Source organism: Mycteria americana, chromosome 5, assembly GCF_035582795.1.
Source record: "Mycteria americana isolate JAX WOST 10 ecotype Jacksonville Zoo and Gardens chromosome 5, USCA_MyAme_1.0, whole genome shotgun sequence".
NCBI lineage: Eukaryota > Metazoa > Chordata > Aves > Ciconiiformes > Ciconiidae > Mycteria > Mycteria americana.
In genome coordinates, this window is record NC_134369.1 from 16,213,846 (window position 1) to 16,232,734 (window position 18,889).

At 41.1% G+C, this 18,889-nt stretch overlaps 2 protein-coding genes across 6 annotated transcripts in view; one reads left to right on the forward strand and one right to left on the reverse strand.

The window, feature by feature from the left end:
- USH1C (USH1 protein network component harmonin) overlaps positions 1 to 14,337 on the reverse strand; it is a 54,343-nt gene extending 40,006 nt beyond the window's left edge. For all 5 annotated transcript variants that reach the window (XR_012775866.1, XM_075502248.1, XM_075502247.1 and 2 more), the window contains exons 1-4: positions 14,281 to 14,337; positions 10,260 to 10,327; positions 8,140 to 8,283; positions 7,494 to 7,632 (exon numbers count right to left, since the gene is read on the reverse strand). Coding sequence is in view for 4 of the 5 variants with exons in the window: in XM_075502248.1 (XP_075358363.1) it covers positions 7,494 to 7,632; positions 8,140 to 8,283; positions 10,260 to 10,327; positions 14,281 to 14,316 (387 nt within the window). In the remaining variant the exon portion in view is untranslated. The remainder of the gene's footprint in view (positions 1 to 7,493; positions 7,633 to 8,139; positions 8,284 to 10,259; positions 10,328 to 14,280) is intronic.
- A 3,336-nt stretch (positions 14,338 to 17,673) lies between these two features.
- Positions 17,674 to 18,889, forward strand: part of OTOG (otogelin) — a 108,956-nt gene continuing 107,740 nt past the window's right edge. Inside the window, exons 1-3 of the mRNA XM_075502231.1 lie at positions 17,674 to 17,725; positions 17,851 to 17,911; positions 18,042 to 18,096. Coding sequence (XP_075358346.1) covers positions 17,674 to 17,725; positions 17,851 to 17,911; positions 18,042 to 18,096 — 168 coding nt within the window. The remainder of the gene's footprint in view (positions 17,726 to 17,850; positions 17,912 to 18,041; positions 18,097 to 18,889) is intronic.

Here is an 18,889-nt window from a genome sequence, read left to right on the forward strand (position 1 = left end):
CATGGAAGGAAGCTCCCACCAGAGAGAAGGCAAGTCAGTCACCTATTCCCAAGCTTACTCAGGCCTCTGTGTGTATGCAATATATATTATTTGGGCTACACAGGTGACAAGGACCATAGACACCCACAAAGCAGACCAAGAACATGCACTCTGAATAGCAGAGACAAAACTAGTGTTATCCCCAAGGCAAATTTAGATGAAGATAACTTGACTGAAAGGAGCAGTAATTTGCACTCTGTCCTCCATCCTAAAGGATTGGCTCTGGGTCTCTGTACAGATACAGGCCTTTTTTGATTATCTTCCAAACTTATGTGTCTTTTGTCTCACAAATTGGGTAGACAATGGACTGAAAAGCAACTGGAATTTTCCACTCAGGTTTCACCTGTTGTGCAGGAAGATATGTAGGGGTTTTACTAATAGAAAAAAAAACAACAAAACCAAAAAACACCACACAAAACCCCCACAGGTATTCCAGAGAAAAAAATAATACTAGATAACTAAGTATATACTACTGTAAAAGATAACCTTCATTGCCAGTGTGTACTATCTGCCTCAAAACAGTTCAATATTGTTCTGAACAAATCACAGAAAAACATATCGCAAAACTCTCACAAAGGAATGAGGGCAGAATTCCAAAACCACTGAACTATACTCCAGCATCTTTTAGTATACTGCACCAAAAAGAATTAACATATCTGGAAGCAAAAGACTGTAGAAACAAATCTACACAGTGCATTTAATTTAGCTCCAAGACTCATTGGCTGATCCTAAAACAGGCCAGCTTTACACAGAAACTACATATGCCCTGGTATATAAATTAAGTACAAAGACCATCCTCTAGTACTGAAAACAATTCCTCCAAAGAAGGGCGGCTCCACGTAACCTGCTCTCCAGGAATCACCCCTGGCACGTGTTGTCACCGGAACTGCACGGGAATTGATCAAGAGTGCTCGCTGGCATAGGCCAAAGGCCACACTGGGACCACACTAACATTTATCAGCAACCAAATGCCAGCACTTCAAGAATATTCTCTGACAGTGTTCACTAGTGTAGAATAGACAGGGTGCCATAAGCTTTCAGCAGCTTCTATAAAATTTCACATCTTATTTATCAGAATACACAAAAGAACTAACAGAACTAATGTTTATTGTGTGATAAAATGAGAGTACATCATTGGAAAGCTTTTATTTCAAAAGGCTTCCCTTCTTCTAATACAAATACAAAATTGATATGACGACTAGACTAGAAATTTCTAAGTTTTATGAACTCTGCCTAATGATCCCCTTAGCTAGGTAGACTGAGAAGGAATCAGTGATGGAGACATTGCCCACTTCATTTAAGGTTGTATCTTATTAGCTGCTCAAGATAACACTGAAAAATGCCAGGCCCTGCCTAGAGCATCATAAGCAAAGGCCTTTACCTAACGTGAACCACATGACATGGCTGTGTGAAAACTAGTGCATACTCTCTTCCATTAGGTAATGTAAATCAATCCTCTGCATAGTAGAATATACAAATGATTACCAGGAAATGGCTTTAACAACAAATCACCAACAATATCCTTTTATATCTCTGTACTTTGATCTCCACAAGAACAAAGCTTTCACTTTAGGTTTGGAAAAGGCCCTTATACTACAAATTAAGAGCACGATTTTTACAGTCTTACTGCACATCTTTATTGGCTAAAAAGTTTAGGGGAAGAGGCAGGTTCATCACAAGAAGTTTGGTGAAAGTTAGTTAATATAAAGACTCTGGCTATACTAGTTCTGATCTGGGGGGAACTCCCCTTTCATCCACTTGCTTTGGGACTGCCAACACACCATCCCCTGATACCAAGATCAGTTGTGAACAGACTTTCAACTGCTGCTGTGGAAGATCAGAAGACTTAGCTCTTCCAGAATGCAGGGGGCACAGGAGACTCACTGGGAACAGAAAGGGATGAAAAGATTCATTCAGCCCTAACCACTAAGGTGGTGCAAAAAAAATGCCATTGTGCAAAAAACCGCTATCTGCTTACAGAATTGTAACATTCACGACAGTATTACAATAAATACTGTAATCTTTAATGTGTTTAAGACTGTGCAAGCAATTGCCACCTTAGATAACTCTGTGACCCAAATTTTTTTTTAATATAACAGTATTTTTTTTTCTTTTGAGCCAGATACTTCCAGTCTCCCCCATAGAAACTTTCCAACTTTACTGTCACCAGAAGGATAGAAGGTAACGCCACCAGTCTTAGTCAGACTGAGCAAGTGATCTACTGTGGCCATACAGACTAAATCATATAGTGTATCCACTGTTTTCTCCATCACACAAGTTTGATGGGAGTATCTGTGCTTGAAAAAAAAAGTGAAATCATGGTCTAGCTCACTGAGGACTAGCTTTCTTGTACCTTGGTGACAGTTTTAGGGAAAAAATGGGCATAGCTGGAGACTCCTCCTCTGGCACTGCACAGATCAGCACCAAAAGCCTAAATCTGCATCGCCACATTTATGTGAGAGGAGGGAGTGGAACCGGAAGTAGGAATTCTCAACATGGCCTGTGTCTCAGAGACTGTCACATTAACACACACACTGTGACAGGTCTACCCTTGGGCGATAGGACATTGAGCATACCATCACTTTCTGCCTTTTTTCATATGTAATAAGTATTACTGAATCTTCCTACTGTGATCTGTTCAGCTAAAAAAAACCAAAACCAAGCAAAACAACAAACCACCCACTTATCTTTTTCACTTCTTTCACAAACTTTTCTACTTCTTCTGGGAAGTGCCATACGCTCTGCAGTAGTACACAAAACATTAACAACACGTTCACTGTACCAGCATAGCTCATGTAGTGCAGTTTGTTCTCCAGTGAAGTTAAAAGATTTTCATCTGACACAACACAGCACCAGAAGACTACAAAAGCAAAGGAGATGCAATACGTGACTGTCCTGCAGGAGAGAATACATTTGCAGAGGAAGAACATGACTGTGGTCCCCAGCCCCTAACCAGTGGGACTGCTGCTCCACCTGCTGGACATCCAAAAATCTCACCCAGGGCAATGGCCTGCGTGCAATTTGCAGCACTCGAAAGAGCTTGACTGTTTTCATTTAAGTCAGTCAGATTTTTTAACGTGATCTTTAATAAGAGCGGAAATAGGTCAGTACTGAAGGCTTTTGAACATACAACCTGTGGTAAAAATGCAGAATCAGACAAGGAAAAGCACATGGGGTCTGCAGTTTAGTGTCACACCCGTGATAGCTCTCGCTATGAAAGAACACTCACTTAACCAACTTGTTCCAAATGTTCAAAACCACATCCATCCACCCCTCCCTGCCCCAGGCCTGGCAGCCGTGCCATTGCACTCCTCTTTCCCCTGCTAAACTCTACGCTAGTTCCCCACCTCAAAACCAAGAATTTAGTCTAGAAGTGTTCCATTGCCCTCAACACTTCAGGAAATCCATTGTAAATAATGCATTTTTAGGGCTGTACTGCCAAGCAGCAAAACAGCTCAGAGATAAGTCAGACTTGTAGCACCATGCATGAAGACTCAATATCCTCTACAAACTGTAAAGACTCTCAGCCTATTTAGGATTCTGCTGGGTATTCTAGGATATGGTAGGAAAGCGAGCGACCTCTGCTTTTCAAAGGAAGGTTGAGTTCCTCAATAGTAAAATGCTCAAAAAGCTTCCTCCATTGCCATCTCTGGCCTCTCTCTGGATTACTTACTTGCAAAAGTTCCAGAATTTTGTATATGACTATTTAACCTAAAGTATGCAATGTTGACTTCATTTGATCTACCTAGACTTTTCTGTTGATCTTACATATTTGTTGTTGGGGTTTTTTTGTTTGTTTTTAGTTTAGTTTGAGATCCCTCCTTTACTCACATCTTCCACATCATGCAAACTGTAACAGACTACGCAGCCTGGGTTTGCACAAACCCAGCTTTTCAAAAGGGTAACCTCACCTACTGTTATTATCTGCAATGTCATAACACACAGAAGCATCCCAGTTTTAGGACTGCAAATGGCAGTGCCGTCTGTGAGTCTCCATGTAGCTTCTGTATCAGCAGAACTAATGTTGGTCTGAGGATGTCATCATTCACTAAGCGAGTCACATCTGTTAGTATTATATCATCTCCCTAAGAGGCACACACTTACAAAATTATAAATGCAACCAAGAGCATATTTTATTTTTTCCTCCCATATGTGAATGAGCTTTTCCCATATAGGTATTTTTAACACTCCTCTTTGCTGAGCTTCAGAAACGAAATGAAGAGACAGTCTAGTACTCTTTACTCATCCTAATGACATGTCTGTTACTGACTGACAATGTATGACTGATGGTGCTTCAGAAATACCACAGTCTAGGCTGAACTACAGGAGACATGGGCATGTAACAAACTGCTTCTCTTTAAGTCACTTGAACAGCTTTTCCTGCAAAAAAGTGCCCATACACTGAAGTAATTAATAGTTGTTTTCATATATTTAGTTACTTTTGTACTGGTATCACTGTATACCAGCCTTCTGAATCAGAAGCAGTAGAGATAAAGGTCTGCAGGATTGAACAGAGTAGAACAGCAACAATTATTTTGTTGTTATATATCACTGTTTCCCCTTTCCCTATCAAACAGGCAGATGACCAACTTTCAAAAGAAAAGCTGCAAACCTAACTTTTCCCAAGTAAAATACCTATTATTCGTAACTTTTAACATAAGAAATATAATATTTAGTGCTTCCAGGAAACTGAAGGGTTTTTACATAACATCACTGTTTCAAATTTCTCATTTTGTATACTTCTTCCGCTTTCATCACTCATACCAATCTCCACCTCTTTGTATTCAGCAGAATCCCCACAGACATAAGTATCAGAAAGCAGAGGGGGAAAAAAAAAAAGATGAAGTACATTTCTTCATGAAAGGACAAAACACTTGCCTTTTAGAGAAACTGTAGTTAAAAAACGGTCAAAACTACAAACGCCTCAGTGAGCCTTCATGATTATTCAATCATTTTAATGTAACTTGGAAAATACTTCAAGGAGAAATCATGCAAAATGAATTCGAATTTTTTAAAAAAGCAGCAGGACATAAAACTGACAGTATAACAGAAGATCATTATACCTTTTTCAGACAGCATTTTTGGGACAGAAAATGTGTAGACATTTAGTTAAATAAAGCAGGTGGGTGAAATTTCAGAAGCAGTTGGCTTTACTGTGAGACAGCAATTTAGAACAATGGGCTGCCTGTCAGCTCTTGTTATTCAGTGGGGTTCAGAAAGTGCTTAGTGCCACCTATTATGAAGGCACTTTAGGCTGAGCTTTAACACCACATATCAAAATACGGAAGTCAGACAGTTAGATGGGCTACGAAGCACCATCTGTTCATATTAACACATATAATCTAACAAATTCATAGTCGGTCTCATGAATTTGTTAAGAGTTATTGTCCCTACTTTATCTGCCAAACTCTAACCACGTTCTGAGTTGCAGTACAATTTGTACAACCCAGCCCAAAGATGCCTTACAATCCCATTCACTGTCACCAACATGTGATTGTCGGCCTGTCACAGAAGGCCAGTAGGGCCTTTTTGCGTACTGAGAAAAAATGAAAATTGACATCCTTACAGTAGCACAACAACTGAGCATAACTCCTTATCTATCGATCACGTCAAAACATTAGTCTGAAACAAGCAGAGAAGCAGAGCTACGACACAGCATTAAGATGAATGTACTAGCATGACAGTTTAAGACAATGGCTATTAAGTCCTTTACTGCTCAGCATCATTAATGCTTTCCAGTATTTTCCAAGAGATGTTTTCAAAAGCCATATAAGTGACTGGTCTTTGTCTTCTCAGTTTTCTAGCAGTGGAGGAAGGATGCAGCTGGAATCGCTCTACTGAGCTGATCACGATCCAGGAATAACTCTCTTGTCTGTACTTCCCATTCTCACTGTGTCATGCAGTGCACAAGGTACACAAGCTTTTGTAGTACAAACTCTGGAAAGGTGCATCAATGCCCTTTTCTGGAGTTACCCACTGGCAAATCCCATGCTTAAAAGTAGGCTACCGACACATCCAGCACAGTTTCTGGAGTGTCCTATGTCACCTTCTCAATGCTAACTAAATACAGAATTTGTGGGGGTGTATTCCCTGAATTTGTGGTTTTGTTCTAAGAAGGAGCTTCTAAAAGCATCCAGGGAGCTGCTCATGTGCCTGTCCAGAGCAGGCTGCCAGAAGGTAGAACTAATTCAACGGTGATAGCAGGCTCCCAGAAGGTAGAACTAATTCAACGGTGATTCTGAATTAGTGAATGGGATATATATGTATGAATGCACAAACAAAAGAGCACACGCATGTATGCAGAAAGAGGAACACTTATTGAAATTTTAGAAAGCTCTCAGCATGAGTTACACAAACATGGTACCCTAACTTTGACACTTTGACTGTCTTGTTCACAGAGCTTTTTTTTTTTTTTTAAAAACTAAGAAAGTTGTGGGGTTACACGGAAGCATATCTACAAAACACATCAGTTTAATTAAACCCTGTAATGAATCATGCCAGGCTAATACATTTTGGACCAGTATTAACTATATTCCTTAAACATCAATACTTCCAGCAACTATTCATGCTCCACAAATTGAAGTTAGCCAGGCACATCAGCCTTTCTACTCAGAAACACAGACTTTTAATACATCTCATCAGCTTCAAAAGCATAGAAAGACGCAGACATTTGCCATAGCAATTGCTCACTTCTCTCTTTACCAAGATATATACAAGCAAGAAACGACACACACAAAAAAACCAAACACCCAAAATTTCATTAATGCAAATTGTATAAGTACTGATACAGAAAAAATGTGTTTCTATACATAATTATTTTTGCCAATCTTGTTACAGTTCATCTATCTAAACTTTAATCACTGAAAGTGCAATTCTATGCAGTACAAAGGATAATGGAAAAGGTTAAAAATAGGTTCTTCCTTTTATGTACTTCCATTGCATAAACCATAACCCCCACAATTTACACATGAAGTTCAAATAAACACTTAATTACACAAATTACATCCATGCAAGATGGAATTACAATTTTTAGTATTTATATGCTCTGTTCCACATTTAATCAGAATTTGGCAACTTAAAACACTCTTCCACAGTCTAGTTAGAGATCTTTCTTTCCATCTGCTTACATTTAACTGTTGCTACTCATGAAGCATAAACACTCCAGAAAGCTCTTTTATCTTCAAAAATTATCATATCCCAAATGCAAAAAAAAGGTTTACATATCATTAAAATTGGTGAAAAGAAAAGAACAATTTTAATAACTTGATTCGCCATCTTACTGGTATTTACTACAGTATTGACTTACAGGTTTTATGAATTTTATTACAAGAGACAATGAGCACCTTAGCAATACCCATGTCTCAATATTAAAGAACGATTCTTACTGCCTGCTTCCCTAACATGGTAGCAAAAGGCTTTTTGCAGCACAGCAGCCATGAATACAATTTTCTTACCTGAAGTCCAACATTGTCTGCCTGTCCTCCTTTAACTAACTGGGAGATGAAGAGGCCACAGCTAAATTCCACTCCACCTCTCACGCTTATCCCAAGTCCTTCAGGATGCAAACGATCCAATCTCACCTCTTTCAGCTTTCTGCAAAAATGGAAGATACTTGACTGTTCAGCTGCATAACACTTTGCGGCAATAATGTCTGACATGAAAGTTACACATTATTTTTCTCTTATAACATTCAGGCACAAAAAAAAGCAAGTTGACTGAAGTTTGGACGGATGCATGTTGGCTAAAGCCATCAAGTACTTTTTCCTAAGAAAAGACATCTGCAATCACTGAAGCTGTCTGCTTCTAGAGGGTTAGAGCTATAAGAATTTTTTTTGTTATTAAATGTAGGAAAAATGAGAAAAGATTGTTTCAAATGGAAAGCATTGTTTTTGACTCCCTTACCCTGCTTTTTAGATTAAACTACTTGGCAAACAATTTCAGGTAGCTCAAAACTGTACTTCTAGCAAATATAGCAGAAGTAAAAAAACTTATGCCCAGCTCTATACAGGTGACCAATATTTTACTTGGAATTTATCTGAAAACTCAGTCAGTATTTCCTGCTTGTATTTAAGTTAGCTGCATTGTTCTACATTCTCTTACCGTGATCTTTTGGGTGTAAGCTGATCATATTCCACCTGGTGTTTTAGTGGGATAAGTGGGCGGATAGCATCAAATAGAGGCAATCTGCTTGGTTCATTAATCACAAGTTTTAGGTCCCCCACAAGGACTGGGAGATTCATAGATCTACAAAAACACAGTGAGAAAACAGGCACAGTCTAATTAACACACGAACACAAAGCATCATTTAATAACTTACTGTACATGTGGCTTCAAAATTTGCATGTCCCATCAACCTACTAAAAAAGTTATTTATGTAAATATTGGTTTAACCAAAGCAAAATAGCCACTGACAAAGCAAGCCTTCTGTAAGCAAAGAGGAATAACAACTACCTCCAAACTGAAATCTCCTATATATTGCCTTTATCTTTTAAGGTCATGCACATCACTCTTATAGATGACATCTTTAATTTCATTCTCAGAGTCCCCAAAAGATTTATAGAACCGTTTGGAAATATAACTTTCCAGATCAGATATACCTGCCTACTAGATTTTTGTTTCCTTACTAGTTAGCAATCCTTTTAAGTGAATCTAGGCTACAAGCTCCTTCCTCTCCTGAACTTAGGGGACTGACAAATTGTTTTGATCCAGGAAAAAAAATCGTGATACTCAGTAGCTAGAGCAAAGACTTGGTTTAAGTTTTAATTTTTTTTCAAATCAAAATTGAAGTGCCATCAACCAATAAACAAAATCCACAGAAGTTAAACCGCTGTGAACATCTGTTTTACAAGAGCTAAGCAAAGCGGTCTCCTTGGTATTGTCAGCACCAAGATAGTTATAGGTCTAGAAAATGTACTTCGTTGCCCAGCTGCAAGAGTGGAGTAACAGGTCCCTAAGATTCAGTGGAGCTATTCCTACACAACGACCAGTTAAACTTAGTCTATATTATTTGCTGTTCCCTCTCTTATAATTTACATTTCCTGGCATACGATATTTCTGAGGCATATGCACTGAAAATACAGATGAGGAATGCGTATTACATGGGATCAGAGATCAAATACTTTTGGAAGTGCTATTCACAGTGAAGCAGACATTAAATGTTAACTCCAACAGCAATTGCACATATTTTTGCCCTGGAAAATGTATTTTGCCCTTCATAATGTATTCAAAAAAAGTGATACATCATCAACATATGTTCACCAAGATATTGGAAATTTTGCTCAAGACATTACAGTTTTGGAAATTGAAGAAAAGTTACTATATGCATTGTTAATTTTGTAACTGCAAGAAGATTTTAAATAATTAAGAGCTACTGAATCAACTGGCTTTCCAAACAACAGGCTTTATGAATGGAGAAGCAATTAGACAGACCTAAGTGAAACTCAATCAGATATGCAGCTGAATACATCCATAACTATAGCTCAGTGCAAACATCAGATGGAAATGTCTACATTTCACTCAGCTGAGATGCTATTAATTAAGATATGAATGGAAACAATGTGTATCAGAGCCATTTGTCCATGATGAGTGGAAAATACATTCTCATCTTCTCTGAAAAACAATGGGTCAGACGCTGATCTCATTTGCAATGATACAGGTCCTAAGCAACTGTGGTTTAAATCAGTTCAGCAAAAGGATTGGCAATAGGCCTATCACCTTACCATTTTTCCCCCAGAGTTGTAATAAGCCAGAGTTGTTAAACATGCCAAACAGATTCCCAGACTAAATAAAACAGTTGCAAATTTTTGTCTGAATAGTTAGTAAAAATCTTTGAAAAGCAAACTCAATGAAAACCTCTGTTGCAAATAAATAAGCATTATTTGGAAATATTAATGAATTTGATTAATGCTCTCTTCCTGTTTCCTAAGAACAGTTTTATCATCCAAGTTCCCCCCCCCGCCATACAAATCCACCACATTCTTTTAGAAAACTGCCAAGTCATAAAACCAAAGTAACTTTATGAGTGATCACAGACATGCTCCTTCCTTGTCTGCAGGCTATGCTGTAAAAGTATAAGACTTAATTAAACAGAATAAAAACTATTACTTCGACTACTTTTCTAGTAGCATATAGAAAGACCACTTAAAATCTTGAATATTCACTCTCTACATTTAAAAACATTAGCAAATTTCTACACAAACATATATAAAGCTAGATCTTACTGGTGGTACATCCGCAGCACATCATAAAGGTAATCCTTCTCCGCTTCATTGTCAATTAGTAGATTAACCTGAAAACCCAAGGACATTATTGTAAATCTCTGACTAAATAGCCACAGGTGTTGAACATACAAGGCTTTCACAAATTCTTAAGCCAGAGAGCAGATTGCAATAGGGAAAGAATTTTTTTGTTTTTTTTTAAAAGATAAGCACATCTTTGCAATAGATTGTTACCTCATGATGTGAAATTTATATCAAGACTTTCTAAAATTAGTATTACGACAATTGGGCAAGGTGGTAAATACTGATATATTCTGTATGCCAGATTTCCCCTTGGCAGTAATATTATTACAATAATATCATATTTGTCTTACCTGATAATCACTGTACTGTTGAATAAATGTTTTCAGAAACCTTTTTGGCCATTCATTAATATAGCACATGCTGTCACAGATAAAACCACCACACTGATATTATTATAATCTATGTTCTGTCATCCAAACCACTAATTTCACGATCTCACTTCCAACATTATGCAAACTGCTACACTTCTGTTCCTCTTTGCGCCAGCTCTTAACTGATAGAACTTGCTTGTTATTCTTTCCTCCCCCACTAATAGTATGTTTACTTAAACCAGTGTCATATTACTATGCCTGCTCTTGGATAATTACTGTAAAATAAAGCAACCCCCCACCCCACCCCAAGTATTCTTATATGAGGAGTTCAATTTATATTCAGAGACCCCCACTGATCTTACTTGCAGTGAGAGGTCACATCACATTAGTTTTACATTTGGACAAGCTTAATGTTTAGGAAAGCAATTTACATCTGACCTAAAGGCTAATATTACTGTGACATGAAGTCTGAGGGGCAATTTGCATACTTAAAGGCCCTTTCTTTCTAGGTTTGCAATGGTTTGCATTATATTCTAAACTAAATACATGCTTCATATTCCCTTTGTCCCTTTTGGCTCTCTAAAGCCAACAAGACTCCACATACAGTTGGTTTTCTATTACTTGTCTCCTCTGGAAAAAGACACTTTCAAAATACCTAAAGGCCAAAAAGCTACATGCAGGACAAGACTGCTTGTCAGTAACACTAGCAAGTAAACCAATTTATTCACAGTGAATTTAAAAACAGAAGAAAAAGTCTGCCTTAAAAGGAAATAAAATGGTTGCAATCAAAACTGACTGGTTCACCAATACTGTACACAGACTCAAGGCAAGGTGATACATGTAAAACTAAATCCAACACCCATTTTTCCCTTCCCCTTCAGGAAAAATATGACCTATAAATCAGCTTCAGTTCTGGTATACAGAACTCAATCCCTAGTGCTAGCTAAGGTACTGTATGAGCAGTGTCTCATGAAGAACACTAAATGTTAAAGCACATCAACCCTACACAGCAAAAAGCAAAACCATCATCATCTCTCCTCCTGATTGGGAAAGCAACCAATTAACAATACTACATTTTTCTTCCGATACGCTAGTTGATGGACACATCCCCAGTCCCTCTCAGGAACCAGAGGACTGTATCTAAATTCTGCCATTTCTTCTCACACAACATTCAGTCTCCCTGTTTGATTCCCCACACTTCTAACCCTGCACCAGCAACTTCCTCATCCTCTGACAAAAACAAACACGCAAGTAACTTCTTATATATTCAGAATGCTACAGCTAGGTTAACCTTCCTGGGCCATCTCGCTAGTTAGGTCACTCCTGTTGCCTTCTATTCCACCAATTATCACTTCATTGTAGCCACCTGCATCTCTTACAATCTTCCTAATTCATTAACTCCTTGGGACAGTCTTACTGTCCACAAACACTTTACCTAGGCTCATAAACAGCTTTTAAAAGCTGACTCTAATTTCATAAATCCTAAAAGATCATGCCCCTACATGTTAAGGAGTTAAAAAAAAAAAATCAGTGGTGACGTGGTATAACTTGGACCAGAGAAGTATTTTAGTGTCTCTCTATTTCTTGAGAAAATAACTGTGGAGATATGGGATAGACGATTTCACAGCTTTTAAACCAAGAATATTAAAAAAAAAAAAAAAATCTGGACAGAGTCTTGGGCAACCTGCTTGAGCAGAGGGGCTGGAGCAGATGATCTCCAGAGGTCACTTCCAACCTCAACCTTTCTGTGATTATTTAAGGGTATCTTCATAGTAGTTGTATAGTTTACAATCCTAGAACACAGATAAAGAGTTGCTTATGCTCTATTTATCACTATATAAATTGCACTGGTTTTCACATAAATTAATAAGGAGTCATCACAAAAACTGCACCTACATACAAAAGAAAAATAAAATCTGGCAACAAGCCTATATAAGTTTATTCAGTAGACTAGAAATTGTGGGGGAAAAAAAAGCGCTTTTTGGTATGGAACAAGTTCAGATTACGGTAATGCACTACTGTAGCACTAGCCCAATCTGTTAGCTTTTGAAGAATAATATAAAGTTCTAATTAAGCTACACAGTTTGAAAAACTATTGAGGGAGATGGAAGAACTGGCCAATATATTTACATACATTATATATTTGGCATTGCTGCTTGGTTGATAGGGAGAAATGATTAAAATTACTATGAAAAAAAAAATTATGAAAGTGGCAAATCATTGAGGAAACTCAGATCCCCTGGCTGAGCGTTTTCACTACTTTGACATAGAAAAAGTAATTATCCAAGCATTAAAATTGCCACAGAGGCCACTAGAAGCAGGACAATACAAAATAATTTAAAGGAAAGACCTGTTCCAGTATCCTCTAACTCAGACAAAGTTTTCACTCAGATATGCATCCTACTTATTTGCATCAACAAACACTGACAGTAAGTCTTATGTTATCAAGGTGGGACTAGAATGATTTACGAATTATAGCAGCAATGAAAGGGAAAAGGTTTAAAGTTCAAGATGGTAACCGTCCGCCTAGGAACCAGAGTCTTTATACATATGTTGCACAACCCACTGTTGAGTTATACAGCAAGGCAGAAATAACCTGCTAGATGGCTATTGTCATCATTACAGAGTATCCAGGTCCTTAATGTTTTTGACCTTCAGTTTGTCATATAGGTGTTTTTTTGCAGCCCCTCTACTTCACCTTAACAATTCTTTAGTTAATGGCTTTATTACCAGGTGATACTTCTATAAAACCCAACATTACACTTCTTTGAAAAAATTCCATTCTCTAGCTGACAAAACAAACAAACAAACCCTCAAACCAACCACAACCTCCCCCACAAAAAAACACACAAAACAGTACTGAAAACTTTAGTCTGAGAGAGTCCTAAATGGCTATGCAAAACAACTCTTAAATGCGTAGACCATTTTTCCCCTCCTTTCCTTAAACAGAGTTTTTTAACCTTACTTTGCTCATACAATTTAGAACTCTGCTGAGCACTTACTTAACTGGGTAAATGACAAAATGACGTGCCCGGCAGACAGAGTCTCTCCATGTATCAAGTGCATTTGCACATGACTGCACATGCACAATTGCACTAGTGAACGTTAAGGTGGAACCGAAGCTTTCTGAGCACCGGCTGGCACAGCGCAGGACTGCAAGTTTGAACTGCCTGGGCCTGGACTTCAGCACCTGCACTTTTGCCTTCCCTGAACTTGACTGGGTGCAACATTTTTTATATAGTATTAAAATAAAGTAAATTATATCAAGCCCTGAAAAAGCTCATGCATCGGGGAATGTTCCTCCTCTTCTCTCCCTCCCTTTTTAAGGGTTTGAGTTTTACCACTACCCTGTCACAGGAGGCTGCCACCCGCTTTTCCGCGCCATTGGCACGGCAGCGCCAGGTTCCTCGAGCCTCTCCCTTCCCCGTCGCTCACTCTGGCATGCAGGCGGCGTTCAGCCGCGGGCAGCGCCGGCAGCACGCCCCAGGCCCCCCCGGCGCCAGGAGCCGTGCCCCAGCCCGGCGCCTCGCCTCCCTCCAGGCCGCAGGGGAGCAGCTCTCCCCACAGCCTGTGCTCGCCCAGTGAAGGGACCCCGGGTGTCCGTGTGCCCCGTGTCCCCGCACTCTTACCTTGTGCCGGAACTCACGGGCTACCCGGCGCTCCATGGTGGCGGAGTGCGGCCGCTGCGCGGGTGCGGGCGCTGCGCGGGCGGCTGCGCCGGCGAGGCCGCGCCCCGGGGCGGTGGGAGGCGCACCCGTCGCTGTCGGCCGCCGCCGCCTACAGCATCCCCGGCCCTCGCCACTGCCACCCCCTTATCTCGCTGCTTTAGCGGTACGAGCTGCCGGGCAGCGACAACCTCCCTGCGACCCCAGGTTTTGGTTGTTTAAGGCCAAAAGAGAAAGAAAAAGTAAAAGACACGCCCTACCCCTCCCCCCGTGTGCTACCTGGCCTTGCACCGACCACCTTTTCCCTGGGCTGACTTTTACAACTGGTGCTTCTCATAGAGCACAGAGCTCACACCTAGACTTCTCTTTTGTATTTGTAGGTATGTGTGTCACTAGCCCTACTATTTAAGAAAAGCACGAAGATGTGAAATTTAAAGCATGCTAACACCTGGAGGGAAAAAAAAAAGAATAATTTGCTTCAATAAATTGCTCTACTACAAATAATCTCAATTTTTTATTTTTAGGTAAGTAGGGCAAACCTGATGTATCACTGCCTAAGTCCGATTTCCACCAGCCTTTCCCACTAACAGAATATTGTTGCTTACAAATGTAGCCTCTGACACACCTGCTGTAACTGCGTAAATATCAAGCTCAGAGTACCTGAAAAGGAGCCTATTTCAGACTAATCTCTTTTAGGTAATTTTGTCTTGGGCTGGTTCTTCTCCCACTTTCCCTAATGTAGTACACAATAATAAAGACTTCTGGAAGCAAGCAGAGTAGAGACCTGCTAAGCTATGTCCCTTAGTCTTCCTGCAGAATCAGCTTTTACCCACGTAACTGCAGAGAGAATGGGGTTTATGTAAGTACAGGTAGCTCACCTGCTCCTCCTTCCAACAGAGTAGAAACTTGTATGAATACATATAAAGGCATGACAAAAAAATTCCATACTGCCAAATACAAACTGGAATCTGTTTTATTATTTCTGTGTGATAACCTTCGTAAGCTACACCAGCTCCTTTAGAAATTGCTCTTACCCCTTTCAGAAGATGGCTTTGCTGTATTGGAACATTTCAATGGTATGTACACTGGCCATTTCTCATATCAGCTGTGAGCAATAAGAGAGGAATACATTTTAAGCCTGTGTACAAATACAAAAACTGTTTTCAGAAAACAATTTTCTCTTACAAGTGCAACTACTAGTACACAAATAATTTTTCTTCTAAGTTCCAGTACCACACAATATTGAAAAGTCATTCTATCCAAGCATTAGACGCTCAGCTATAGAATTTCTTCCCTGCATATGCAAAACAAAATTGTCTTATATTTGAAAAGAAAAGGAAAGAGATACATGAAATTTAAAGGACATATAAAATACCATGTATGTATGGTATTATGGCTATAACAGTCATCGATATCAATTGGTTCTAGAAGACTTTACAGGAATAGACCTTTTACAAGCTGAAAGTTATGTGCATTTGAAAGAAAGTAACTTTTTATCATATAGATAAATTTTGCAGGAGTCAGAAACTCCTCCGTGTAGTAAAATATTGTGGAATTAACTTAATCTGGTGATGTGAAAACTGCTCTGAATCATCAGCTAAAAGGCACACCACAGAAAGGATAATGAACTTGGTGGGCTGTTAATCTGCTCTGTTACATGAATTCCTGTGCTCTAATGTGCATAAACACAAAGCAAACACACACACAAAGCTATCCCATGCTCCAAAACTGGAAAATTGATAATCAGAAGATTTATGAGATGGTTCTGAAGTTTCCATTACTTCAAATATGTCATATTAAAAGATGGTACAATTATGACTGTTTATTAGTTTTGGATAATGAAATATTTCATAGCAAGAAATCAAATTGGATCTAAATTAGCTTTAAACTAGTTTCTGTTATTGTTTGCTACTTGTGGCATTAAGGCAAAATGAATAAAGTGGGTAGCCCATTTAGTAGGCAAAGAAATACATTAAAATGTGGGTTGTGTAAACTGATTCCTGCTGCTTTTGATCTACTTTCTGTACTTCCATTAATGTAATGTGGATCAGAGAAAGTGCACCAAAGCCAAGTGCAAGGTGCATTCAGAGTAGATGCTCTGCTACAGGCTGAGGCTAGCACATAATTCTGAAAATCTGTTCAGGATTATTGGGAAAAGGCTGTGCTGAAGTTATAGAACATCTTTTCTCTCTCAGTTTCTTTTCTCTCATACACATTCTCCCTCCAACATTTACAGGAGAAAACAGAATTCTCAGTGAAAACATCACTAGTTTTCCAACATTTCATTAGAAATGAAACACTTGTTGCAGCAAGAAACACAATCCACAGGGACAAATTACAAAGGCAGAAAAGAGATCTTTTTAATGACTTACTGTTAACAGACTTCCCAAAGCAGTCAGAAAAGGCCCCTTTTCATCTGAGACAGTTTCTCACCTGGTATGGGCAGCTTCTAAAGCTTCTGTTATAAGATACGCAAACCTGAAGAATGATGGGGAGAGAGGCAGCAGCAGATGGGAAAGGGAAAAGAACAGAAAAAAGGTAACAGCAATAGGAAGAGGGAAAAGAAAAGGGAAGGAAAAAAACGGAAGGAAGGTAAACCAGCAAATTTAGTCACAAGAAAAAAAAAAACGAAAATAAGGCTGGAAAAGGATCCACAGAGAGCTCCAAATTCAAGAGTGTGAATTTATAGTAAAATAAAGTAATTAGAAGCTATGGAAATAATCCATAGACATTAGCTGCATGCTGCATTCAGTTCATGCCTTACTCATGCATTTCATTACTCAAGTTCTGACACCTGTTTCAGTGGGTCGGGGCCAATGCTCCGTGTTAAGCATCGACAACGTTTGCTGACTCTCAGCACAAGCAGGCAGCTCTCCGCAAGCTGGCGGTTTTCAGTCGTGCGACATTCCCAGGAGCAGAAAGCAAAGCCCCGGGTTTGTTCGCGTTAGAGGTGGGGCGCAGCCTTGCACCGCGCCCCACCCCAACGCGGAGGTTTCAGCTCCTGCTGAGAAACCGTGACGCTAATCGTTTCCTAAAGCCCAGAAGGGCGGAAAAGTGGAAATAAACGTGAGGAGCCGGCGAGGTCAGCGCCCAGCACGGGCAGTCAGGCAGAAGTGTTAGCGGGGCTGGAGCCGCTCGGCTGCGGGGGTAGCAGCCGGCCTGGGAGCTCCGTTGCAGAACGAGGGATGGCATCCATGGTGGGTGCTCGGGGAAGGGCCGGAGGCGGAGGGCGGGCAGGCGGCTGATAAACCCCCTGGCCGCCCCGCCCGGGAGGGCGGGATGAGCCTAGGGTGCAGGTAGAGGCTGGCGCTGAGGACCTCAGCTCCACGGGAAGCCGGTGACCGTCCGCCAGCCCGCATGGAGGCCCGACTCCTCCTCGGGGCGCTGCTATGCGCCTGGCTGCCGCCAGGTGAGCTTCCCGCTGGGCAGGGCACGGGGACGGGACGGGAGAGAGGAAAGAAGGGAAGAAAGGAAGAAAGAAAGAAAGGGCAGGGCAGACCCGGCCGTCACTAACCTGCCGCCTTTGCCTTCCAGCCCTGTCTCCATGGGGCGCCCGGGCACAGCTCCCTGTTAGCGGGGACCTACCGCTCCCCAGGTAAGAGCCAGCCGGGGCACGGCGGGGCTCCTTCCTCGCCGCCACGGTGCGCGGGCGGCAGCCCTGAGGCGGGCCGGGCGGGGTGGGCTGCCCGGGCTGAGCAAACCCTGCCTTGTTATCCTGCCCTCAGCCGAGGCAGCGCCGCGGGACCTCAGAGGAGGGGCGGCCTCGCCGCGGCGACGCAGGTAAGAGAGCGCGGGTGGGCACGGCGGGGCCGGGCGCTGGGGAGAGGGCTGCGGCGCCTCCGCGGGGAGACGAGGCCGCTGGACGAGCGGCTTTTCTGAGGAGCCCCCCACGAGGAGAGCAGCCCCTTCCCATGGTCGGTTGCCTCGAACCGCAGCGCGACCGGGACTGCAGAGGCGACGCGGTGCCGTCGCTTGTGAACTAAAATGGCGCCTGGCTTTCCCGCGCTGCGCCGCCGCCTGGCGAGACCCCTTAAGGGGTGGCTGGCGGCGGCCGTCTGAGGGACGGGTGTTGTGGTTATCATTGGGATAATGTTTCTTACATCTTACCTAAATATATACCGTCAGTATTTCTGATGGCTGTTCTACCCTTTGTGATTCTTCAGGGCTTGTCTTTCAAACAGCGTTGAATGTGTGCTTTATCCCAGACACAAGGAGTGTCAGTCATGAACGGAAGGAAACTTGGGGTTTAAGGTGTTTAGGTAGTGAGGGAAGATGGTAGGTAATGCTTTAGCTCGTTCAGAAATAGTCATATGTTGTATGAAGCATCCTTGCTCCAAGGAAAGCTGAGGTCTGGTCTGGCTCATCCAGCAATAATCGCTTTGTGGGAGCCTTTTCACTTCTCAGTGAAAGTAAATGAGCTGGCAGTATCAGATCGCTACAACTCAGTACTGGTTTTTGGATGTGGTTTATCTTGGCAACCCGACTATATCAGTCATGGTGTGTTGCTGAAATGTAATTAGGGTGTGTGGTTCCCGCTCCCTTGTTTGAGGGTGGGAAGAGGAAAGTTTGCTTT